At 35.4% G+C, this 27080-nt stretch overlaps 2 protein-coding genes across 6 annotated transcripts in view; one reads left to right on the top strand and one right to left on the bottom strand.

Moving 5' to 3' along the window:
- The window catches only part of LOC109059686 (ubiquitin-like-conjugating enzyme ATG10), a 29645-nt gene extending 23992 nt beyond the window's left edge, over positions 1–5653 (bottom strand). For 3 of the 4 annotated variants that reach the window (XR_006155774.1, XR_006155775.1, XM_042733099.1), the window contains exons 1-3: positions 5150–5512; positions 2451–2573; positions 1138–1254 (exon numbers count right to left, since the gene is read on the bottom strand). Coding sequence is in view for 2 of the 4 variants with exons in the window: in XM_042733099.1 (XP_042589033.1) it covers positions 1138–1254; positions 2451–2573; positions 5150–5293 (384 nt within the window). In the remaining 2 variants the exon portion in view is untranslated. The other variant, XM_042733100.1, reaches the window with a different exon arrangement.
- A 2712-nt stretch (positions 5654–8365) lies between these two features.
- Positions 8366–27080, top strand: part of LOC109060854 (single-stranded DNA-binding protein 2-like) — a 65837-nt gene continuing 47122 nt past the window's right edge. Inside the window, exon 1 of one of the 2 annotated variants that reach the window (XM_042733098.1) lies at positions 8366–8634. In XM_042733098.1, coding sequence (XP_042589032.1) covers positions 8579–8634 — 56 coding nt within the window. In that variant the 5' untranslated portion in view covers positions 8366–8578. The remainder of the gene's footprint in view (positions 8635–27080) is intronic. The other variant, XM_042733097.1, reaches the window with a different exon arrangement.

Below are 27080 nucleotides of genomic sequence, written 5' to 3'. Positions count from 1 at the left end.
AAGTAAAGTAGCATAAGAAAAATGGCAAGATATGAGACTTATAATACACTATAACTATGAGAAATATAATCCATTGTAAAAGTGGATGCAACGTGTTCAATGTTTTATAAATCATCATACTCTTAAATGCTATAACCACAAATAAGTAAATATTATAATATATTTAAACTCTTCTTATGAATATTCATTAGATGATACACCATATTATTATAAGGTTTTTTATAATGCATTATGCATTCATTATAATGCCTTAAGAATACCCTTATAATGTATTATAAATACGGGGTTCATAATATTTCTTTCAATGGACCAGCCTTAACCACAGAATACAAGTTAGATTGCATTATAATCAGTTACTTAATAAAAACTAAAATTGTTTTCTCCAGTAGCACTAAAATATGGCAAAATCTCCTTCATGAAAGGAGAAGGTGTCGAGTCTTCTCTAGTGTGTGTGAGCTGAATGTAAATAAGCAAGAAGTCGAGTCATTTGCAATCAGCCGGAAGGGCTTACTAATGAAATGGGCTGAGAGTGAGGGTAAAGAAAAATCAGCCACAAGGCACAACCCCCATTTTGGAGGGGATCATTTAAACCGGTATACAAATCAAAATATTTTGCTGATACCATCTTCAAAGACACATACTCTTTAAAGTTTAAATATGTCACACACAACCATTTTTTCCCCAAATGGAGAATGCATATAGTGTGCAGACAAAGCTAAACGACTGCGTGTGCAACACTCTGATGGACAAAAGAGCATAAACATCTTAACAGACACATAAAATCGTACGCCAACATTAGCAAGTTTTTCCAAAACTAAACCCAGCATGGTTATAAAGTGCAGAATTTAGTTAAAGTGTTTCCTTAAGGTAATTGATCCAGTATGTGGGGAAACACTTACAGTAGGCTAGGTCAATCTTCATTTTTGGTGCCCCGTTTTGTTAGGGTTTATAAATGGACTGGCTCATTCTACCAAGAACCACTCCTGGTTCAGAGACAATATGCTTTTATGACCAAAATGGGTAAAATGAAGTGCTGTGGTATGACTTGATCGTCAAAGGTTAATATTTAGTGCTAGTTGCTCATTCAAATCACTAACCATAAGAATGAGTAAATAGTGAAAGTGATACACGTCTTACCTGGACATCATCTGTCACCATGTTTTCATCCTGCATGGAACACTCATGTTGTTTGTGCAAAAAGCTTGGTTTTACAGGCATGAGAACAGTCTTCTTCATGAAGCCTTCATCAGTGCCCTAGAACAAAGTACAAAACCTGTCAAGAATATGTCAGTCACATTTTACCAATAAAACTATTTTTTATAGAAATTAGAAATGAGGTTATAGAAATAGTTCACACAAAAATGCTAATTTTACCCTCAGGTCATCCAATATGTAGACAAGTTTGTTTCAATTTGGGGAACTATATTATTACATCACACTTGCTCACCAATGGATCCTCTGTAGTGATTGGGTGGAGCCAAACAGCTGATAAAAACATCACATTAATCCACACCACTCCAGTCCATCAATTAATGTCTTGTGAAACGGAAAGCTGCACGTTTGTAAGAAACAGATCCACCATTAACAAGTTTTTAACTTTAAACCATTGATTCTGGACTAAAATATGAGCCTTCTATCCATAATACTGCTTTCTCCAGTAAAAAAAGTCATCTCATCTGAATCAGGAGAGAAATATGCACAGCTCAAGCACTGATTATAGGCGAAATCAGTTCAGAATAGTTCTAAACAAATATGTCAGTAGATTTTGATGACAACAGAGGATGGACTTTTTCACTTAGAGGAAGTGTTATTATGGATTATTATGGGCTCACATTTTGGCCAGAAATGTGCCACTTTAGAGTTAAAACGTCTTAATGATGGATTTTTTTCTTATGAGCAGTCAGCTTTTAACTTCACAAGATGTTAATTGATGGACTGGAGGGGTGTGGATTACTGTGATGTTTTTATCAGCTGTTTGGACTCTCATTCTGACGGCACCCATTCACTGCAGAGGATCCATTGGTGAGTGTAAGTGATGTACAGCTAAATTTCTCCAAATCTGTTCTGATGAAAGACACAAACCCATCTTCATCTAAGACAGCCTGATAGTGATTAAATTTTCAGCATTTTTTATTTTTTTGGGATGAACTACTCATTTAAACAAAGCCTTTTTTTATGTTCCTGAGAGTTAACTTTGGACAAAAGCATGTGGTAAATGGAAGTTGTATTACAATATTACAGTTGTATTACAGTTATTTTAAACATTACAGCAGCGAGAACCTAAAAAGTAGTGAGAACATTAGGAGAGAATATCATCGTCATTAATGTCAAAACGCCAAATATGTAATAAAAATAGGCTTAATTTTCTTCATCTTCAAAATAAAAAAAAAATTCTTGACATGTTTTGTGAGATTCACACTTTTTTGGAGTTACTCAAAAATTCGCTTCACCTTGATCTGCTCCCAGCTCCAGCCATCCTGGATGGTCTCAGAGTGCTGGAGAAAGAGCTGACAGCAAAGCCGGAAGGTCCTTTCATCCAGGTAACACGACGCAGGGTTTCTCTCACCTGCCATCTGAGGGTAAGATTAAGCAGATTTAAATAGCTAATAACTGAAGATCACTTCAACTTCATGCTCCAAAACAAACACTGAATATTCTAAAGTCAACTTGAAACACCATTCTCAACCATTTTGCTTCTGTAATGTGTTTTCCAGGTAAGAATATGGGATAAGATAACATGCGATTTTTTTTCCATCAGGAGTGTTTGGAAAAGGAAGGCATGATTATTGGAATAACGTGGACATTACTCGTGCACAGTTGCACCAGGAATCTGTGTTAAGAAAGCAAATTTGGAAAATTCTATTGTTGACTTTAAAGGGATACTCCATCCCAAAATGAAAATTTTGTCATTATTCACTTACCCCCATGTCGTTCCAAACCCGTAAAAGCTTCATTCATCTTTGGAACACAATTTAAGATATTTTGGATGAAAACAGGGTGGCTTGAGACTGTCCCATAGACTGCCAAATAACTAACAGTGTCAAAGTCCAGGAAAGTATGAAAATCATCGTCAGAATACTCACTGATGGCAGATGGAGTATTCTGACGATGATTTTCATACTTTCCTGGACTTTGACACTGTTAGTTATTTGGCAGTCTATGGGACAGTTGCAAGCCTCCCTGTTTTCATCCAAAATATCTTAAATTGTGTTCCGAAGACGAACAAAGCTTTTGCAGGTTTGGAACAACATGGGGGTAAGTGAATAATGACAAAATTTTCATTTTGCGGTGGAGTAACCCTTTAAATTCTCTTAATAAATCCACATGCAGATTTGGAATCGTCGGAACACGAATTCCATCACAACTTTAGGTCGCTGGATCGCAGCAGCGGCTCTGGCTTCAATTACTCAAGAGGAAACGGTTGATTCGCTAAGTGGCCCTTTCCTGCTCGTGCCTCTAACATCCCCTTTGCATGAACAAGCAGAAATGAGAAACATCAAACAAACCCATTTATTCACATCTTCACTGATCGGCTGGTTTAGTAAGCATCTACAACTCCAAACTAAATGGATGCAACATGGCTTGATTAATTACAGCATATGAAGCTATAAACAAAATGTGCTCCACTTGAATGGGTTAGCAGTGTCTGTGTGTCTAGCTGTAGTCCAATTCTGACATGGTAGGGAAGGACAATTCTTAAATGATGGTTAGTGCGTTCTATGACTCATAATTCAGATGGGATAAGCCACATTTGAAGCCATTCTCAATAAACTCACAATTATGAACTCAAAAAAATTTTCTGAACTTTTTCACTTGCCAGAAAGATTGTGTATTCCAATTATTATGATGAATAAACAGAATGAATATAATGGACTAAATGACTGCAGAAGTCCTGCAAACATGACTAGAATGAAACCTGTCATTTTCACTGAAGGGTCCATTTATGACATTAAACATTATGAGGTCGAAATAATAGTAAAAAAAAAAATGTATATAATATATATATATATATATATATATATATATATATATATATATATAAATATATATATATTAATGTAAACATATGGTTGAATTGTCTACAATATAATCTGTAACATGCATTTTAGAACACAGATAAAGAAAAATCATGCTGACTATAATTTAAGGTTTTAGTAAATATTACAAACTGTGAAGAGCCATTATTGTGCTTCCAATTTTATTTTCAAGAGACAGTAAAGATTAAAAGCATAAATATTATTTTTATGGTTGTTGCTAATTTGTTATAGTTCAACATGGTGAATATAATATGTGCAGGAATGTATTTATATTTCACACCTTCATATTTAAAGAGATAGTTCACCCAAAACTTTCTATGGATGTTAATGGCTATCATCAACTGTTTGGTTACTAAAACTCTTCAAAATATCTTTGAATAGAAGAAAGACACTTGTACAGGATGAGATGGCAGAATTTTCATTTTTGGGTGAACTATCCCTTTAAAGAAGGCATTTCATTAAATTCAGAACAGTTTTGGGGTATATTTACACGATGAGCTAAAAATGAAAATGTTTTTCGGGTTTTTCGTGTACTGATGAACATGTTGTCAAAAAAGTGCATGTCAGGCCAGTAGTTGGTGATGTCATTTTGGAAAGAAACACTATGCAAACATGTAATTCGTATACGCATGATGTCACCGTTATCACAAATGTGCGTTTCTGCAGTTTATATGGAGATGAACAATGTTGTTATCAAAAACTCAACATTTTGTTTTCAAAAGTTTGAATTTCCAGGCCCCCAGAATGACGTTGTTTTGTAAATGAACAGCCAAAACACACAAAATCTTTTAGTTGAAAATGGTTAAGCGTGAACTCCCACTCAGAAACAGCACTGTATTCACACAGGTTTTCACATACACTGTCATTGGTCCAAAAAACAGATAGTCCCACCCCAAACTCAACACCAATGTTGGACTGGTCACTGGTCAGGATACTCAAACAAAACAACGAAAAGCCTACTTAAAGCCAGTAATTACAGCATTTCCACTATTTAACCTATGAATGATCTAACATGCTTTTTCAATAAGCATAATGCGGACATCTCTGTTTATTTAAATTTGGAAAGAAAGTATTTTAACATCTAAAAATGACACAAATCACATTTAACTTACAAACATCATTATTTCATTGTATTGACCTCTCAGCTTATGAGAACAGCCTCCTGAAACTTTAGCCTGAACCAGATCACGAGTCCGTTTCACATGTTGTGGCGTCTTAATTGAGCTGAGCTCGAGTACTACAGCGCAGATCAACATAAAGGACGCAACAACAGTTTGAGCATCAGCTCTCTTCAACCGTGAAGCACTCGAGAGCACATATTTATAAAGTCAACAGCAACGTTGCTGTAGTAACTGCATTGGACGTTTTTTGTCTTTGTTGTAATTTCTAAAACGCCGACTGTCTGACATGTTACATTGGTGCTGCATGACTCGTAGCTGTCATAAAGAACATCAACACCAGCGCAAACTGCTCTATCGCTCTGTCTTACCATGATCTCACACGGCTACTTCCGGGATCCTGAGCGCGGAGGGAGTGCACGGAACAGCCAATGTTTTTCAGCACAGGCGGTTTCAAGCCGCCCACATTGGAAAAAGCACAGCGCAGACATTAGAGGACAGAGAGCAGTTAAAACATTCGCCAAAATAATATACACAACCGAAAAGAGAAAAGATGAGCGTCCACAACGAGGCACTTTCTACCAAATTAAAGATTTGACGCATTTTTGGTAGCCATTGCATTTTAAATGCTCATTTATTGCCACAACGCACTATCTGATGATGCAGTGAATCTACATTTCAATCCATAGTGTATTTATAAAGACTTTTTAGTAGTAAGACTGCAGACAAGGACCATTAAAGGTCTTCCAGAGTCCTTATATGATCTTAGCTTAAAATTAACCAGGTTGAATATTAGAGTTGCTACATTAACCACAAAAGTACAGTCTAGGACTTAAGAGGGGGCTACTTGTAATATTTCCAATATTTTACAGATTCTTTGTCATCTGAAAAATATGTAGGATATAATATTATAGGATTTTATACATTAAAATTAATTTAAAACATGCATAGTAGGGAATGATCTAACCAACCAACTAGTCAAGATTAACATAATTCAGTGTTTTAACCCATTTTACTATTTCAGAGTGAAACATGGGGAAAAAAGGCATGAAGGGAACTGATTGGGTGGTGAAAGTGTTACCAGGACCCAATGTATAGTTTGCTTAAACAATGGCTGACCTGCATACTAGCATACTACTGTTTCTGCCATATGTTAGTACTATATGATAGTATGTTATTCTGAAATCAGCCAATAGCTGAGTAGCTATTTAGCTATTGGTTAACATTATCCATTAGCATGCGTGGCCTACCTGACACAGGTGGGAAAGCCATTTCAGAAGTAGTGTGCTGTATTTTGATCATGCAATCAATGGATCATTCATAATATGATGAAGAAAGTGCATTAGGAAATAAATAGGTAAGTAAATAGTCCATTTGGATTCAGTGTTTACTGTCACATTTACTGTGTTTACATGCACAAAAATATTCTGATATGCATGGTCCAATTATGTCAGCTTTGTTTAAACACAACCAGATTGCAATAAGGACATTAAGCCAATATTCCAGTTCCTAAACATCAGAATATACAATTTAATTCACAATTTTGTCATTTAAATCCTTTATTTGAAATGTCAGCCAAACATTTATATTGTATATTGTTTCATAGTATTTAGCCGGAATTTGGTTGATTTGGTTAAAGTAGTTCATATGGTGTGATTTCATTTTTTCCTTTCTCTTTGGAGTGTTACAAACTCTTGGTGCATAAAGAAGATCTGTAAAGTTGCAAAGACTAAAGTCTCAAACCCAAAGAGATATTCTTTATAAAAGTTAAGAGTCAACCACCCCCCCTAAAACAGCTCGTTCTAACACGCCACCACGTCTACGTCACGATGTGGGAACATTTGCATAATGCCACCCAAATGTTCACGCAAAGAAAGAAAAGGCGTAACTTTTATTCTCGCTGTTGCCACTGCTGCCATGTTGTAGAGACCCTGTGTGTTTCGTTGTGAAACCGAAGCTACTTTGTTTGGCCTTCCAAAAGAGGTCACAACTAGAAATCAGTGGTTAAGTTGTATTTACAAAACTGTTTCAGAACAGTTCAACCCAAATATTCAGATGTGTGCAGTGCATTTTACAGAGGACTAGGACTGTTTCCTGTGAGAGTAGCCTACAACACGGTGTCTGTTTCTATAAAGTGGGGCAGTTCCAACTTTGCAAGGACAGTCTGGTGCTTCTGACACACAGTCTGTAAGTACGTTTTCATATTTAAAGAATTTGCCACTGATGATTCAAACTCGAGTTTTGAGCAGTGTAGAGTAGCGCTTGTTGTTTGTTGTGTCTCTGATCACAAATGCAGACATGGTTTTATGTTTATGCTGCGCGATATGCAACGCTATGCGTAAAAAGACAGTATAAGTCATTATAATCAGTAGTTATGTCCCCACTGGATGCAACAAATGCCTCGTTTATAATGGGTTTTATTGTTTTTGTCTCATCGCGCCGGGACACGGCATCGCAGTATGGTAAGGGGCGTAATGTTTCAGTCACACGCTTGAGGTATTCAGCCAATCACAATGCACTGGATAGCTGGCCAATCAGAGCACACCTCGCTTTTCAGAAAGATGAGCTTTGTAAAAATTGGTGCGTTTCAGAAAGGCGGGCATAGAGGAGCAACAATAATGTACATTATGTGGAAAACCTTAAACCGCATAAACACATTCCATTATAAAATGTTCTTTTTAGCAAAGTCATATGACCCCTTTAAGGCTCTACTTTAGTTTAACATTGCGTTAAATCCATTTGTCTGGAAATATTATTATTATTTGCATTAAAAGCATGTTTTTCAGGAAAAAAAATATATAAAAATAATCACAGAGGTAAAGATTTGCCTTTGGACTGTACCACACAGTTGTTTATCCATTTAGGTAGTGTTTTTCTGTCTAAACTGCTGTAGTGCCATTTATCAACTTATTAGAAGATAAAACAAATTTGATGCAAAACCATTAGTTATCTGTGTACTTCATGCAGAGATATGTAATTCTGCACGACCCAAATAATCTTACTTCAATCACCAGTACAAGCAGAAGCTGAAGAATCCGCTCCACATTTGCCATTTCACTTTAAATTTGGCCAGTGACAGTAGAGGGTGTGATTGCTTATGAGGGGAACAGCCAGTTGTTTAAAATCCCTCTCAGTACGGTTTCAAATTCCCCTCAGTACCGGGTAAGACGGTGCGTGTGTGTGTGTGTGTGTGTGTGTGTTCCACAGACAGAACGCTGGAGATAAGAAGAAAAGGGTTGTGTTTCTGTTGGGGCGGGGCCGAGTAACTGTCACTCACGCGAGTTACCCAACAAAATGGGCGTTCCTTCTCGGCGCTCGGTCCAATGAGAGCCATCGCTCCTGTAGTCGCCATGGTGACGGGGTTGTGTCCGGGGAGGCTGTGATGGGTTGACAGGTGCGTGACAGTCGGAGCTCTCTGCAAGCATGTACGCCAAAGGCAAGAGTAACAACGTACCGTCCGACAGCCAAGCGAGGGAAAAGTAAGTTTTATTTATGAGGGGGGAAATCTCTATAATGAAGACAGCGCGCGGCCAGACTTTTAACAAGCGGCGGATAAGCTCTGTTCCTCGGATGCTGTGTTGTCTCTGACAGCGCTTGTAGTTCATATAAGAAAGTTGTTGTCAGTTGTCAGTTACGCGCTGGTAGAATTTCTTGCGTCTAATTAACGCGACATGACTCCGCGTAATTTAAGATATAAGAAGACAACTTTATATGTGGACAGTCGATAAAAATAGTACATTTCTGCATCAGTAATTTTTTATTTATGCATGCGAAGTTGCTGTATAGCTATTTTCAAGGATTTCTACACAACAATTTTATAACAAAATAATGATAGTACAAAAATTAAAAGTGCATTAAAAAAAAAGTACATACGAAATAACAAACTTAAAAAACAACAACTCCAAAAAACAAGTTTATTGCTAGAGACAGTAATTATTTAATATAATCTATCCGTTGTTAAAAGAACGAACGCTGATGCTGTGTTCCGTACGCTCGCGGGAGAGAGTATGATTGGCGTGAAAAGTTCCATCGCGCGAAAGAGTATGATTGACGTTTCAGGATGAAAAGTTCCGAGTATGACTGACCTGCGGGCGAATGGAAGTGTTCGCGCGGGGAACGTCAATCATACTCGCTCCCGCGCGTCAATCATACTCTCTCGCACGCTTTATATGCTGCACTATACTAATCACGCGCTCGCGTGAAGCCCGTCGCGCGCAGAAACTTCTTGTTGGGCTGCGCGCGAATCTCGGGGAAGATGGTGATGGCACGACGAGGAGATGAATTTAAATGTATTTTATAATATATATGTAATCTTTATTTAGGAGCTTCCAAAAGAACTTTGTAATGCATATATATTGTGGATTTAGGCTAATTAGTGTGTTTGGCCATTAATGTGGAGATTTTAGACTTTAGAGTATCCTAGAATCATGTCTAGCACGCCTTCAACCTTTCTGAGAGGAATGTTTGTTAGAAGCCTCCAAAAAGACCTTTGTCATGATATTTAAGGACTTTTGTATTGTAAAATATGTTGTATTAGTGTATTTAGCTTGTCATTGTGGGGGATTTTGGAGTATTATCATCACTGCTGAGATGATGTTATGGACATGGGAGCTTATTTGACAAGTGTCAGTCAATCAGAAAGTGTCACCTCACCCCTTGATATCCTATGGTCAGAAACTGCATTATTATTCCTGTATCTGCCTTTGTTGTCAGCTTGAACGCACACAGTTTTGTCTTCCTGCTATGAGGTCTTGTCTTGAAGTAATTAGCAATTATTGCAGTTTCATTCAGGCCAGTGTCTTCTGGGACATGTGTGGACTTGTTTCGATGAAAACTCTCCAGCATTAGATCTGAGCTTGAGAAAGCAGTTTTGCTGGTTATCAGATTTTCTTACAGCTTCTTGCTCCTTCTAAATGAATTTTTCTGCTGTTTGTGGTTCTTAACTTGTGCTCGGAATGCTCCAGGGTTTAAAAAATAATCAGCATTGTGCAACTTTTTGTTAATTTCCAATGTCTTCTTTCAAATTTTGATTATTCAACAACTATTAAAAAAAACAACATAGAATAAAAAAAAAAAAAATAGTAATAGAAAGAAAAAAAAGGAAAGTGAAACATAGACACAAACTCAAACCCACGTCTCCCATATGAGCATGACAGAGCACATGCACTAACATCCGCACCATGGCTCCTGTATTGACTTTCGTTTTAGTCAGTCTCAGATCTTGATCTAAAATTCAAGTGTTAAACTTGAATATACAGGGCTCCCACAGCCATAGAAATCCTAGAATCAGCATGATTTCCAGGCCTAGAAAGCTTGTGAATATTAACAAAATCTTGAGACATCTTGTAATCTTTTGTTAGAAATATATATTTATTTAGTTATGCTCAGATTTAAAATATTTAATTGCCCGGAAATTGTTATTTTTGCTTAAAATATCTTATGCAAATTTAACTTTTAACCAGTAATAAAAATAAAAAAAACATCTTAAAGTCACATCAGTTATTGGTCAAAAGATTTAGGAACTCTAGTTATATGATCATTGTGAATGAACACAATTGCACGTCTGTGTTCTTTTTTTTATGAATGGACCGTCATTTTATGCATTGGTTAAAAGTGTGGGAATGGAAAGATGAAATACTGTATACTCGTACTGCATGTGATTTTTAATTACATATTCAATGTGAAAGAAAAGCTTTACCTGTCTCCCAAGGATTAAACTAATATTTAGTAGACAGACTGTATGTAGTTAATTGTTTTCAGAGATCTCACAAGCTGGTTGAATCATCTGATAGAATGTCTTTTTGGAAAGCAAATCTAAGCATCAAAAGGATACAAGTGTGATGTTGTTAAGTGACAAAAGCTTTTGACATAATGTTTTATTTGATAGGAAGTGCAGAATCAGTCAGTTCTGTTTTAACACTTAAGCTGTTTGAATTTGACAACTGCTAGACTGTATGGCAGGTTTAAAGAGGTGACTGCTTTGAGAAGATCACAGTACCTTTTATCTCTTTTCTTGAAAGAAAAGTGGACAACTGTCAAGGAGGATGGTTTGTGTGATACGAGAAAGGGGAAAAAAATTAAAAAGCTGATGTCCCAACGGCTTGAAAAGCGTGCAAAGCACAGAATTAATCTGTTCCATTGTTGATGGAAATTAGGCTTCGTTTAGATTTTTTGATTTTACTAAAAACAAATCTGCAAGACAGAATTGAAAACTGATTACCTGTTGATGAATTTGTTTGCATATTTTAGAATTGATAATCTCAAAATGGCCACATATTGGCATATTAATTGAACTAGCGAATATTTTTGGTCTGTGACTGCTATTGAGGTTTGTTTACGGCCACAAATGCAAAAACGAGTGTTTGCACTAGTGGTTAAACGACATATTGGCCAATCAGTCAGCCAATATCTGCCATTTTTTAATCATCAGCATCAGCTGATGAGTTATTCTGTTATAACGGCATGGATCGCCTTTTCATCTTCATTAGATGATTCATTTACTTTCTCTGTTTATAGTTTTTCTTTACAGTACATCTTTAAGATTACAATACAAATATTTATGGCTGTCCCATTCATTTTAAGATTTTAGGCCTAAACATTGTTTTTTTTATATTTTTATTTTTTTTAGATGTGACTTTTTAATGTGTTTCTCTTTTTCAACAACAAAAGAGAGGTTGTGTAAGTACTTCTTACATTTAAGATGAAAGTGGTTCATGTATATTGCATTCCCAAATGTATGTTATAAGCGACTGAAATTTGGAAAACATAGAGAGATAAGATGAACCGAGATGTTCTGAGACACTGAAAACACCAGATCTGATTGAGCTGATTTCGTGTAAAAGGACATAGTGCTGCGCTTTACTCTGAAACACGCAGCGCATGTATTTGCTCAGTTAAATCACATCCTTTGCAATTTGACAGTTGTCATAAGCCATATTTAGGTTTTATTTTGATTCATATACCATCTAACTAGGGATTTCAACGGTTAATTGATGATCGATTAATTGATTAATTAAATGCAATCGATTAAAGCAATCATGGTCGATTAACCTGTTTGATTTTGGGCTGCGTGCAGCTCATGCGCAAAACGCGTCCGAGCGGCTGTGAGTGACGGTGACGGTAGCCTATATAAACGCATCAACATTCATTCATAATGTACAAATTAAGCTTTTAATGTGATTTAAACTTTAAACGTACATTAAAATAGAAACAACACAGTTATTCAACATGGAAAGCAATAGAAATGTAGTAACTAAGTCATTTCCCCAGATAATTGTTTCATATCGTGCACTTTGTAGGGCTGCGGGACACAGGACAGAAAGGCTATCAACTTGTTAATTCGTTCCTACGACTTATTAATTTGTGGCAACTGTCCATGTTTCATTAATTTGTTCCTTAAATAACCCATGATTTAACTGAAATAAGGGAACAAATTAATAAATCGAGTGAATTCTTAATTTATGAAATCTTTAATTTCCCTTCCCTTGTTTACCAGAGTTAGAGATGCAAAAACAGTGATTAAAACTGAAAGACAATAAAATAAACCTGCGAAATTAGAGGGTTAGACTGTGAAGATTTAGGAAAAGAAACAATGCCTATATGTTATTGAATTTGTGGAAATTTGTGACCAACTGGCAAACCAGTTGCCATAATGATAAAATAATAAAATGCCATAATGTCAGTTGAAAACATTGCAATTGTGTTTAAAATACAACAACGAGCAAAACGAAACCATTTAAAGAGACGCGTTCAGCGGTCTCCGTGCTGGGATAGAAAACAGTCAACAAAGTAAAATGATCTCAAACATATGGCATGCTCTCTTCATTTTATCAGATGATCTTAATCACATCTATTCATTTTATAATCCTGCTACTAGCATTTTATTCATACTAAAACCCCTTTAATTCAAGTGAGAAAGTTTTTTATTATTTTTGTGGCTTTTGCACATCCTGTCATGCCAGTGACTGCGTGCCGCTGCAATAGACGCATTTTGACATCCCTACAACTAACTCAAATGTTATGTGCAGGATTTGTCTTTGCATTCTTTCAATCTGTAGGATATATACCATCTAACTCAAATGTTATGTGCAGGATTTCTCTTTGCGGTCTTTCAATCTGTAAGCTTCTGGAAACATCCAGGTGTGTTTCAGAATGCAGTTTGTGGTTTCACAGTTTGTCTGCCTGCTGTGGGTATATAGCTGGGTATGTTAGTGTTTGCGTATCTGTCTTTGGTTTTGCGTCTCTCTTTCTCTCCTCTGCTGATTCTCAGGGGAGCAGACCTCTCTAATATCCCCACGCATTAATATGCAAACAGTGTGGTCCACACAGCGGCACAAGGTTAAGCATGCGTGACGAGAGGAGAGAGAAAGAGCCTAAGATACTGTTGGGGAACTTTGTTTCTCTCCTCCCTGTCACTGCGTGTTTGGGAGTGTTCATTATGGGAGACTATTGCATGGTGGAGGTACTAGGCTGTGACATGTTATCTTTTCATCATGGAGACAGGCTATTGAACTGACCTGCTGTCACAGAAGAGTGCAAAGGGGTGTTTTTTTTTTTTTTTTTTTTTTTTGCGTATGTTCAGCCTGAGTGTCATTTTTGCAAAGGGATGTGCATGACTAAATATTGTTTACTTTCTTGAACGTCCAAATAGTTTTAATAATCCCCTGTAAAATTTGGCTGGTTTTAGGTTCGCCAAACTTAAAACTTTTAACTTTATACACAGTACTGAATGTATGGCTGGATTTTTGTGTATAATTATTAGGGTTGGGAATCGTTAGAAATTTTTCTGTTCCGGTTCTGCCTAACTGTTCCGGTTCCGATTCCGGTTCCATTAAAATCATTAAATAACTATTAAAAAATAGTGGTAAGGAAAAATGCGCAATACTCAACTTTTCAATGCTCAATACTGTTTATTACTTACTGTCAACTTAATTTAAAGGTTGGCAGTGTCAAAATTCAACATATATTACCGTATACGGATCTTCATAAGTAGGTTTGGGTACTGTTAGACATTTTCCGATTCCGGTTCCATTTAAATGACCTATTATTATGTTTTTTTACTATTTTACCTTCACTGAATGTAGTGTTGCTGGAAGGTAATAAGTAATGTTGAGTAATGCTAGTCCATCAATCAGCATGTGCTTCAAAGTTGGATGTTTTTTACACTATAAATAACATTTTGCTTTTCAAGCAGGAATACGCTGGTTGGCCAAATAGTCTTGAGGGCTAATAGACTTGTTCATTTCCCTAAATTAATGAAATATAAACTGTTATACTTATAACCATGTATACACACACTCCATAAAGCCCCTATTTTACAAATAATAATGCAGTCAGGAGATGGTGCGATGCAATGAGTGGTTTCCACATTTTTAAACATTTTTAAACATTTAAAATGCATGAAAACAAATCTTTTCTATCACTTTGTTAATCACTCTTGAAATGACTTGTACACTAAATAATCTAACCCTCATACTTCCATAACAATAGCAGTCTGTTTATTTAGTGGTCCAAGTTGAAGTCAGTATGTATATTAATGACAATATGTGACAAATATAATGTTATTTAGTGGCGGCAGGTGCTGCGCGCTGCCGGTACATGTACAGTCAGACAAAACGACATGCACAGTTATCAAAGGTGCGAGTGCGTGTACAGTCGTGAGAAACGTGTTCGGTAGTTAAAGACACAACGCGGCGCGTCTGTGGAATGCACGTCATTGGAATCAATGTGCTCAGCAAGTAAAGAGGCAGGGCGGCGTTTCTGTTATTTGGTTTGTGACATCCTTTATGGGAAACGCCGAATGGTCAGAACACCGACAGAAGGCTGCTCACAGCGCTTGGTCACGTGTCGCACCAGAACCGTTTTCGGAACCAAAACTTACAAACCCCATACGCTACAAACTAACTTAAAATAACAGAACCGATTCTGAATAAGAACCGGCTCTCGGTTCCCAACCCTAATAATTATAATAGAAAATATGTGTAGATACCCATACCCTAATTGCCAAGCTGTCATCTTGTTTCTTAAAAATTGATATAGTCTTGCTTTGTCCCATGAGCCTCTCAGTTGTTCTGTAAAAAATCTGACCACGAGTGTGAAAGTTGTCAGTGGTTGACCTCTGCTCGTGCTGTACTATGTGAAAGGTCATTTCTCTGCTGTAGTACAAGACTTTTCCTTATCATCAAATGTCATGCCATTGTCAGTCTTACTTCCCGGATAAAGCTCAAAGCGTATCTCATTTGGTCAAGTTTGGACTACGTTTCTGCACTATTTAAAACAGGATGCTAAAACCTCTGTTCTTACTGTCTTATTTTAACTAAACCATTAGGACGTTTCCTTTTATCTCATCAAGAGTTATTGTTTTGACCTCGTCTCATGCAGGCATGATTGAGGAAACCATCTCTTGGTTTTTGAACCAAAGTTGATGGTTTTCCTAGTCCATTCATCATAGGAAATGATCAATGGTTTTAAGTCTTTTTGTCTGTGTTGTCCATCTGATCAACTTCCTGTTATGTTTATGAACAGTAACTTTCAGAATAAGCCAGATGGAAAGTCCTGAGCATGTAGTTTTTCATGAAAGAGAGATGGGGTCACGGGGTCACATGAGGGGTCACGGGATGTCACGTAGTATATTGTCTATAGGCACAGCTATATTTAGCCTTTTTTAGCAAAAGTTTTATTGATTTATGGTTGTCTTGGAGTTTACTGTATAATAATAATAACACCTGAAAAATTTCCCGAAAATTTATTTGACAAGAAAATATTGATGTAAAAAAAAAAAAAAAAGTACACTAAAGGATGCATTTATTTGATAAAAAAATACAGTAAACAATAACAGTTTTTTCTTGAATATGTTTTAAAATGTAATTTTTTTCTGTGATGCAATGCTGACTTTTCAGCATCATTACTTTAGTCTTCAGTGTAACATGATCCCTTCAGAAATCATTCTGATTTACTGATCAAGAAACATTTATTATTAAAGAATAAGGATTTTTACTGATCAAGAAACATTTATTATTAAAAAAATAAGGATTTTCTGAGTAGAAAGTTGAAAAGAAAAACATTTGTTAGAAAACTTTTCTAACATTATAAATATCTTTATTGTCAATGTGCAAAGTGCTTTCTTGCTAATTTTATTAAAAAAAAAAAAATCATACTTTTTAACTGTAGTGTATGTATTTATAAATGTATGTATGTATATACATATATATATATATACATTTATACATTTATAAATATATATATATATATATATATATATATATATATATATATATATATATATATATATATATATATATATATATATATATATATGAAAGAATAAAAAAATAAACATGCATTAATTATTATTTTTTAAATATTTTTATGTAATTAAAATAAATATTAGTTCAATTAAATAATGTAAAATATGAAATAAGTAAATGTTAAATTGAGTAAAAATAAATAAATTAGAAAATGTAAAATTATAATTATAGAATTTATTTTAAAATTGTCTTGGAAATGTTGGTAGGGCAAGTCAAATTTGAAAAAAAAATAAAAAATAAAAAATCATTATTGTGCCAAACTTTTCTTTTGAGCAAGATTTAATCAGCTTTATTGTCAAATCGATTTGTTGTGTCAGTCTTGATGTGAATGATCTTTCACTCGGTTTACTAGTACTTCACTTTATGAATGGATCTGCTATAGTTTTTAATTCAGTGCGCACAAAAGTGCATACGTTAGGAACTTTATAAGCGAGTGGTTTGACTAGCCGTTCCAGCATCTCTCCAGGTTGCTACAGTAGATGTCAATTCATAATGAAGCACCACTTGAATTTAAAGAATGCCACTTTGAAGCAGCAGATACATATGCTCTCACTTTCAAAAGCATCCTGTTGGATGTGGTTGCGGCAGACATTTCCCTGGATCCTGCCTCGGGGGACATGCTGATGAAATTGTTTGTTTTTGCCTGTATGTCAGTGGCGTCCTCAGAATGTTCTGTCTCTTCTCCTCTGCTCCTCATTGCCCAGGCGAGAGGCCCTCAAAGATCCACATCAGTGGGCTTTCAGGCAGCGATGGCCCCTTGCCCTGCTCCCTCTGGGAGGCTGGCAGAGACTGGCTGCAGAAGATAATGGCAGACCAGGAATATTTTCAGGGAGGGCAGTTTCAAATTGGCATAAGCTTTGCCTCCTCTGCGCAGGTGTGACTCAGCCGAATTCTTCCAGACGTCTCATGCTTCCTAAACACAGCACTGCTACAGTCCCTGAACTCCCAACGCAGTCTCACAACTTCTTTTGGCACTGATGTGATTAACTTGTTTAATATTTTACCGAACAGGGACACTATTGCCAAGCAACGGCGGTTTATTTCCTTATTTCCGTCTCCAAGGCACAAACTATTATGTGTGTTCATAACAAAGATTGACAGGTACTACCTGTAAACCGGGTTGCCAGATTGATCTGGTTTGCCTGGCTGGATCGGTTGCCCAAGAATGGATGGCAAACTTGTGTACAATGTAAGTGGTCTGTACATGATCGAGTCTGTGTTTTCAAACATAGCTTTTAAGTGAATGAAACATTCTTGTTTACTTCCAAACACTGAATCATACTTGATGTGTTTGATGTTTTTTGTAGTGTGTGAATGCTTTGAGCATTTCATTATTTAAACTTACTGAATGAATATGATTTGGAGCAGCACTGAATGAGCCATCTTGTTTGTGAATGAACCAAATTAATAAAACATCTTGTTTGTCCCCACTCTTTTTGGAGTCCTATAGTAGATTTGTAGACAGATTTTAGTAAAGGATTCAAACTTATTTCTGGTGTGAACTTCTGGTGTGAATTTATAAGGAGTTAGGGCTGCACGATAAATCTAAATGAAATCGCGATTAGGCAAAAACTGCGATTGTCATGCGCATCTTGTCACTGAAGCACGGTTCTGTGAGTAAAGTAGTAAATCTCGTAGTAAATCTCCATCCGAAGGCCAGAGGGCGCTCTCGCACAGAAACTCCAAATACGCACCACAGAAGAAATCCAGGAAATCCCTTTAGCGGTTGCTGAATAAACAGAAGATTTAACTGCTTTCATTGATTCAACGTAACTAGTAAACACACGACTACAACAATATATGGTTTATCTAAGTTTGCCTTATTATAATTTTCATTATAACAAAGCATATAATGCAATGCTAATCAACATAGCCTTTATAACTGTTTATGAAATATGTTGTGTGCCTTATTCTTTGTAAAAGAAGCCACATCATCTCACAGAAGGATTTATTTCAAACACTTGACTGACGTTATGAAGTGAGTTTGGAGTAAAAACGTTATTAGATGTGTATTTTCACATGCTTTCAGATTGAGCAGCATTTACTACACAGAGCCGTAGTTCACTGAGAAGCTACGCAAACAGCTTTCTTTACCGCGTTATTTCATTAAACGTCACTTGTTGCCAGTTGGTAATGATGTAACAAGAAATTGTTATTTTAGTATCATTGATATACTATTAAAGTTTTATTATTTTTATAAAGTTTGTCATTTTGATGTTTTGTAATTTTTTCAAAATTAGTTTTATTAGGTTTCGTTGTTTTATATGTCTGTTGACCTATTAGCTAACTTTTGTACATTTTATTTAGTTTTAGCTATTTTAGTACTTTTTAAACAAAACAAAAACAAAAAAGAGAGAGAAATGTTGCCTTGGCAGCTAGCTAAACGATTTTTTACATATTTTATTTTTATTTAGCTAACATTTATTTTATTGTTAATATTGTAAATACATATTTTATTTTTATTTAGCTAACGTTTATTTTATTGTTAATATTGTTAATATTGTAATTTTACTGTTGTTCTGTAAAATAAAATAAAAAGTAAGACAATAATAATGATAATAATAATAATAACAACAACAACAGCTTCAAATTGGAATCTGCAATATATTCATTGTTTTAAAATAATTCACTTTTGCTTAGCAAGGCTGCATTTATTTATACAGTTAAAAATGCATGTCTGATTCAAGAAGGGGGTTTCAAAAATGGCCAAAAAATTTTATTTAATAACTTATTAATTTTAAGTAAAATTGTGCTTTGTTGGTATAATGTCTGCTAGAATGTAAAAAAAAAATTCAGTGTTAAGTAAGTTTTTTTAAATTGTTGTTTTGTAATTGATTTTTTCTTTGAAAAGCAAGACAAAACAGTAAAAAAAAACACATTTTGACTATTTAATTGCAAAATACATGGTGAAAAAACATGTTCAGTATTCGGCCTTTGGCCCAGTGTTTCAATTTGTTCGGCTTCATCCAAGAATTTTCATTTTGGTGCATCCCTAGTTTTTTGTATTGTTGTAAATTTAGGTAAAGGTAATAAGCTTTGTCTTTGAATGAATGTTTTTGGTGATTTGACTCAAATGATCTGAAGCATTGAGATGAGTCATATCCATCCCCACTAATAAGAACCAGGGCCTGAATTTCATTTTGGAAAAATTCCCCCTTAGGTAATTCCTATAGGGGGGATTTTTTAATTTGAGGGGGAATTATGTGTTGGTTATATTTATATTGTTAGGAAAATACAAAAAATTTGCAAGCACACAACTCTAGATGGTATTATGAGGTAATTTTTTTGCAGTAGCTTAAACAGCACATGGAAACTTGATTTCAAATTTGAATTGAATTTAACTAAAAAAGACAAATTATCAGTCAGTAATGAAATGGGAACAAGTAAACAAATTACAAGCTATAGCACAAATAAATACAGCAGAATAAATACAAATGACAAAAGTACAGAAATGCTACAGACATTGAATAAAGTAATCCATTGTAAAAACACTGGATAGTCTGTAAGTAAACAGATTAAACTTTACAAATAAAGTTACAAAAGTTATTTAGTCAAGTGCAGTGAGTGATTTCCTTTTTTTTTTTTTTTTATAACACAGACAGCAGCATGCAGGCTTATATTAGGCTGCTGTTACTTTAAGACTGAACTATATACTGAATCCAATGATACACATGAATTTTTATTCTCAACCATTTGCTTTCACTGTGTTATTTGTACATTTTTTTGTGTGTATTTGACCATTTAAGCACCATTAACAGTAAAAAACAACCAACTAAATTTGTTACTTGTAGTAATGAAATAGGAATAAGTAAACAAACTACAAGCTATAGCACAAATAAATACAGCAGAATAAATACAAATGACAAAAGTACAGAAATACTACAGACACTGAATAAAGTAATCCGATGTAAAAAACACTGGATAGTCTGTAAGTAAACACAGATTAAACTTTACAAATAAAGTTACAAAAATTATTTAGCTTGTAGGCTTATATTAGGCTGCTGTTACTTTAAGACCGAACTACAGTATATACTATATACTATATACTGAATATACTGATACACATTAATTTATGTTCTCAACCATTTGCCTTCACTTAACTGACTGTGTTATTCTTACATTATTTTGTGTGTATTTGACTTTTTAAGCTCCATTAACAGTAAAAAACCAACTAAATCCGGTACTTGTAAGCTGCTGGAGAAGGCTCTCAAGTGCACAGTTCTCTTGAAAAGGAAAGATGCAGTAGCACTGAATCATGAAATGATGAAATTACAGTTTCAAAAAGTTTTCAAAATACTGATTTGATAATCTGTGGATTAATGCACTCATTCAACCTATATGCTTTAATGACTAAATGTTTACAGGAATTTCCCGCATTATAAACATAGATCCAGCTGGAATTAATTAAATTATTTGCAATACCCATAATCCTACACTGAAATTCAAGCCCTAAGGACACATTTTTGATTTGCACTTTTTGTGACAAAAACATGAGTGGTTGTTTTCATGCAGAAGTGGTTGTCATCATTACAGGTTGTTTTGGATGGTTGCCACAGTATTGCTATGTTACTAAATTGCTAAATGTCCAATCACCAATCTTGCACCAAATGGTCTATTTTATGCACCATTGTTTGGACAAATGGTTAGTTTCAATCTATTGGTTGAGCTCTGAGGCGTTGAGCATTTCAAGTGCCACAGTGTTTTTACTCCACCTACAGATGCCTTACTTTAAGTCATCTCTGTACATTAAAATACAGATAGTGTTTAAAGGGGTGGTTGATTGTGATTTAACTTTTTTATCATTAGTTAGTGTGTAATGTTGCTCTTTAAGCATAAACAATATCTGCAAAGTTACGACACTAAAAGTTCAATGCAAATAGAGATATCGTCTTTTAAAATTATGACTTTAAAATGTAATGCCTAAAAAATGGCTTGTAGGGACTACAAGAAGTTACTTCCCTGGTTTGTAATGTCACAAACCCTGATAACATCAGAGAATGTCTAATATGGCGAGAAGTTTCACCGTCACTCCACTTCCGGCTTCTGAACTGGTTGCAGTTCCACTCTGATTCCATATGAGGGCGCTCACAGGACGAGTGCAGAATGAATGGAGGTCAATGACGGTATACCCCTCAAAATCCACTTTTCTCAGGATATAATTTTTTGTCTAGTAATTTGAATGTTGTATTTGAAAGGAGATGCAAAGAAATTACACATTGCTGGGTGTTAGATTTTTTAGAGTCACTTATTTGCTTTAAAAAGTCTTTTAAAATGTCAATGACGTCATACGTTATACATTTATTAGCAGAATGCTAGCGTGTTATGGGCAACAACAACTCAACCTGTAAGAAATCGAAAGGACATAAGTACTCTGAAGCAGCAAAACACTGAACTGAGAAGCTCACAGAATGTTAATCATCAAATACACAGGCCTGTTTCTTTATATATAAACATACAGGCCTTACAAATCTTTTAAATATTATTAAACATTTTTGATTGGATGAGCCACATATCTATAGCTTTCTGTCTCTCTATCTCTCTATCTATCTATCTATCTATCTATCTATCTATCTATCTATCTATCTCTCTATCTATCTATCTATCTACGTATATTTTATATCAACCCTCTACATTGTGAGTAAATCACTCACATATGCATCTAAATTCGACTCTGGGCGACTAAATGATGTCTATCGTTAGCCATTGGTTAATAAATTCTTAGATTTTACTCGCCAGTGCATGTGTTCAAGGTTATTATAAGTTAAGCACAGATGTATTTTCACTCGCTGAACACTGACTGAGCACTACAGAGTTCCTCTCTCCATCAAGCGATTTTATTATTCTGAATTATCAATTATTCAGCTTTTTAGAACAAGTAGAACTGAATCCAATGATACACATGAATTTTTATTCTCAACCATTTGCTTTCACTGTGTTATTTGTACATTTTTTTGTGTGTATTTGACCATTTAAGCACCATTAACAGTAAAAAAACAACTAAATTTGTTACTTGTAGTAATGAAATAGGAATAAGTAAACAAACTACAAGCTATAGCACAAATAAATACAGCAGAATAAATACAAATGACAAAAGTACAGAAATACTACAGACACTGAATAAAGTAATCCGATGTAAAAACACTGGATAGTCTGTAAGTAAACACAGATTAAACTTTACAAATAAAGTTACAAAAATTATTTAGCTTGTAGGCTTATATTAGGCTGCTGTTACTTTAAGACCGAACTACAGTATATACTATATACTATATACTGAATATACTGATACACATTAATTTATGTTCTTAACCATTTGCGTTCACTTAAACCGACTGTGTTATTCTTACATTATTTTTGTGTGTATTTGACTTTTTAAGCTCCATTAACAGTAAAAAACCAACTAAATCCGGTACTTGTAAGCTGCTGGAGAAGGCTCTCAAGTGCACAGTTCTCTTGAAAAGTAAAGATGCACTGAATCATGAAATGATGAAATTACAGTTTCAAAAAGTTTTCAAAATACTGATTTGATAATCTGTGGATTAATGCACTCATTCAACCTATATGCTTTAATGACTAAATGTTTACAGGAATTTCCCGCATTATAAACATAGATCCAGCTGGAATTAATGGGCAACAACAACTCAACCTGTAAGAAATCGAAAGGACATAAGTACTCGTTCATTCAACTTTCGACCTATAACCCATGTTGAACTTGCAAAAACCTACAATCAGATCTGAGATTTCTCAACGGCAATCGGGTGAAAAGGACAAATTTAGCCATCTAGCCCCATAGACTCCCATTCACTTTGCACTCATGGCGATCGCCCCCAGTGGAACTCTGGTGGAACTGCAACCAAAATTCGGTACAATAGGACTTAATAGGGAGTGGGAAGGCTCTCCGTAGACGGGCTCTAATAACATGTAACAAAGGGGGCAGGGCCATGCTGCGCTGCTTTAGAGAAGAGGAAGAATTGTTGCCATGCCATCAAAACTAGGGGTGCTGAAGCAGCAGTTCTTAATCCTGTTCCTCGCGTCCCCTGCTCTGCATCTCTCTGTCTCTCTGTGTGTCTCTCTCTCTCTCTCTCTCTCTCTCTCTCTCTCTCTCTCATTCAGATCATCAGCTCAGCTCCAACAATGAACTGTTCCAATTATACACTTTGTGTATAGACAGACAGATATTTTTCACATAGCTATGAGAAGCGTTAAACATGGTTGCCATGCTTTATAAAGCTTTAACCAGGATAAAACCATATATAAAAAGCTAACATAAGCAGTAGCATTTACAAATAACAGTGTTAGCTAAAAGTATGAGACCACAGCAAACAAAAAACATGCCATTAATGCCGTGTGTTCTGTGTGATCCTCGTCACTAATATTCTCTGGGTCTCAATCTGGCTCAAATTGATAAGCAATATTGACGGTGCCATTGTTTACAATACAACCGGAGTGCATTCTGAGGTGATCTGAATGACATTTAGAAGCACTCTAGAGGCTGTTTAGCGAATCACAGCACACTGGGCCAGCTAACCAATCTGAACCCATCGTGTATTTCTGAGGGAGTGGCTTCACAAAAACAGGAAATCATCAGCATGTTTATAGGAGAAGGGACAGAGCAGTGTGGAATAAAGGAAAAATAAACACATTAGACTGCACCCCATAAACACAATCAAGCCTAGAAAAAAAAACACACAACATAAACACAAACAATAACATAAAAAAAAATTAATACAATCACCACTTTAACATCAAAAATATTACCCACGGCACCTATAAAGAAAGATTCCTCATGAGAAATGTACATGATGTGTTTGTGGAAGATTGTCGCACACCTGCCTTCATCCTCGAGTGACCTGATGGAGTAACTCACCCGTCTTTGTTTGGCTGCCGATCGTCTAAGGGGCAGAGAGGTAACTGATGTTTTCCTTGTTTCTCTCATTACTCCATTCACCCAAACACTCCTTTCCTCTCCTGTCTTAATCTGGACCTCCCCACCATTATGAAACATTAATCGTTCTCTACACAACCCCCCCACCTCGTGTCAGTGTTTCATCTCAAAGGGGAAGAGAAATACAGACGAAATCAGGGGTTTACTCAAACACTGACAGAAAAACAGCCCTTCGCACAGATACAGTGGAACACTCGGCTGAAGGAATCACCAATAGAAATCATGTTTCAATCTGTTTGGTGTGTTTGTCTTGAGTTGCATCAGGAAGTGTCTAGGCATTGCTCATTAATATGCTATGTTGGATTGTTTGCCCTCTTCCCAACTTTGGGAACACATTACAAGACCTTTTTCTCACTCAGTGATATATTTTTTTTTCTCACACAATGCGAAGATTTTTTGACTCACCCTTTTAAGGCTGAACAGTTTGGGGAAAACTTCAGTGTTCACACGTATACACTTTATAAGAATCTTTCAGTAACCATAAAGTGAACAGATTATTATATTATTATTATTAAATAAAAATTATATATTGTAATAATACTGTTGTAGTATAAAATAAAGAGTATTTAATTCAAATTATAATATATTGCAACTCTACAATGACAGTCCTACTATTTAAATCTTAGTTTCTTCATTTTTCAAATGTTAAACTTTTAGTCTTCTTCTATCTTTTATTTTTGGCGGTTTGCTGTCAAATAAATATAGGCTTAATGACAAAAAAATAACCACTGCATAGTAAACACACTAGTATAACATCAAAATATTATTATTGTTGTTGTTGTTAGTCACAAAAAGATATAAAAAAAAAAACAACATTTGCTATTAAATTTATTAACAAAAACACAGAAAAAAATAAATAAAACTGTGCTGCATAATTTTATTATGGTGGGCTAAATTAATATTTTAATTAATTTAAATAATGATAAACTTGTTACAGTTTAATTCCTTAAATTAGATTTGTTCAAATCTCAATTTTTGTTCAATATATACTAATGTTTATACACACACACACACACCCAAATACATACATATGCAACCCTCTACGCACACCTTGGCAATATAATCGCCATTAGCTAGTAAATTTTTTAGTTTCATCGCCAGACTGATATACTATTTTACACACACACACACACACACACACACACACACACACATATGATTCCAATCAGCTTATCTTTGTAAAATGGCACAGCTTCTTAAATCTTAGCTTCTTAATCAGTCAGTCAAGCATTATATTATGGTATTATGATAATTAAGCACTATATAATGATAGAACTTTAGTGATTAGAACTAAAACTTGATAACCATGTATTTTAACTGAACATGTAATTTTATCTGAACTTAAGACTGGTGGTGATGCTTAAGATATTGTTGGTCATTCAGTGTTTCTGTAAAATAATAATAGTAATAGATAATATTATTAAAAAAAGATAATACTACTACCATATTAACAATATACAATGCACTACGGATTGATGAGCTTCTGGGTTCATGAATATTAATCACGTTGTCTGCGTTCGGTCAAACTGATTTGCTGAAATCAAAACAGGGACGGTAATAGATGAGCGGCAGCCAATGAAATTGCCATTTGCACATTAGCTCCGCCCACTACCGGAGAAACCGGCATATCTTTTACTTGTTCTAAAAAGCTGAATAATTGATAATTCAGAATAATAAAATCGCTTGATGGAGAGCGGAACTCTGAAGTGCTCAGTAAGTGTTCAGCGAGTGGAAATATATCTGTGCTAAACTTATAATAACCTCGAACACACACACTGGCTAGTAAAATCTAAGAATTTATTAGCCAATGGCTAACTATAGACATCATTTAGTCGCCCAGAGTCGAATTTAGATGCATATGTGAGTGATTTACTCACAATGTAGAGGGTTGATATAAAATATACGTAGATAGATAGATAGATAGAGAGAGAGAGATAGAAAGCTATAGATATGTGGCTCATCCAATCAAAAATTTTTAATAATATTTAAAAGATTTGTAAGGCCTGTATGTTTATATATAAAGAAACAGGCCTGTGTATTTGATGATTAACATTCTGTGAGCTTCTCAGTTCAGTGTTTTGCAGGGAGACGATGAGTTTTCTATTGAGTTCATTCTGCAGCCCTGCTAGGGGGTATTTTCACTGCGCTTCTCCCCCCGTCATTCCCATCACCATGACATTACCAAAGTTTCTAGACCTCTGGAGTATTAATTGCCCCCCACTTTTCCACCCACTCGACTCCTTTCATCTTCGCTGCTGTTTGCGTCAGTATCCGTAGTTATTATCCTCACCACATAGCCCTGCTCATGCTCCTTTGTTCCTCTGATATTCCTCCTCTCTTTATTCATTTCTCTACCTGCGATCGGTCACATTCCACATGCGGATAAGTGGACACACATCTCTTTGTGTGAGCTCTGTGCTGGTCGTTCATTAGAATTCGTTTGGTGGCATATTACCGACCAGACTCTGTGTGTACAAGGCTCTGGTAATGACAGAAAGGGCAAACTGCTCGTGAAGCTCATTTGCATTTGTACTAAAATGATGCGCTGTGGACTGTTGGGCTTCTGCATTCACTCACTGTCATTATTGCTGCCTTCATACTGAGATGTTGGGACATCAAAGTTTCTTGATGGGTTGGGATGGATACATTAGATGTGTGATAAATCAGCTTTTACTGG

The sequence above is a fragment of the Cyprinus carpio genome, chromosome B10, assembly GCF_018340385.1.
Source record: "Cyprinus carpio isolate SPL01 chromosome B10, ASM1834038v1, whole genome shotgun sequence".
NCBI classification, from domain to species: Eukaryota; Metazoa; Chordata; class Actinopteri; order Cypriniformes; family Cyprinidae; genus Cyprinus; species Cyprinus carpio.
This window is presented reverse-complemented; position numbering and strand designations above follow the sequence as displayed.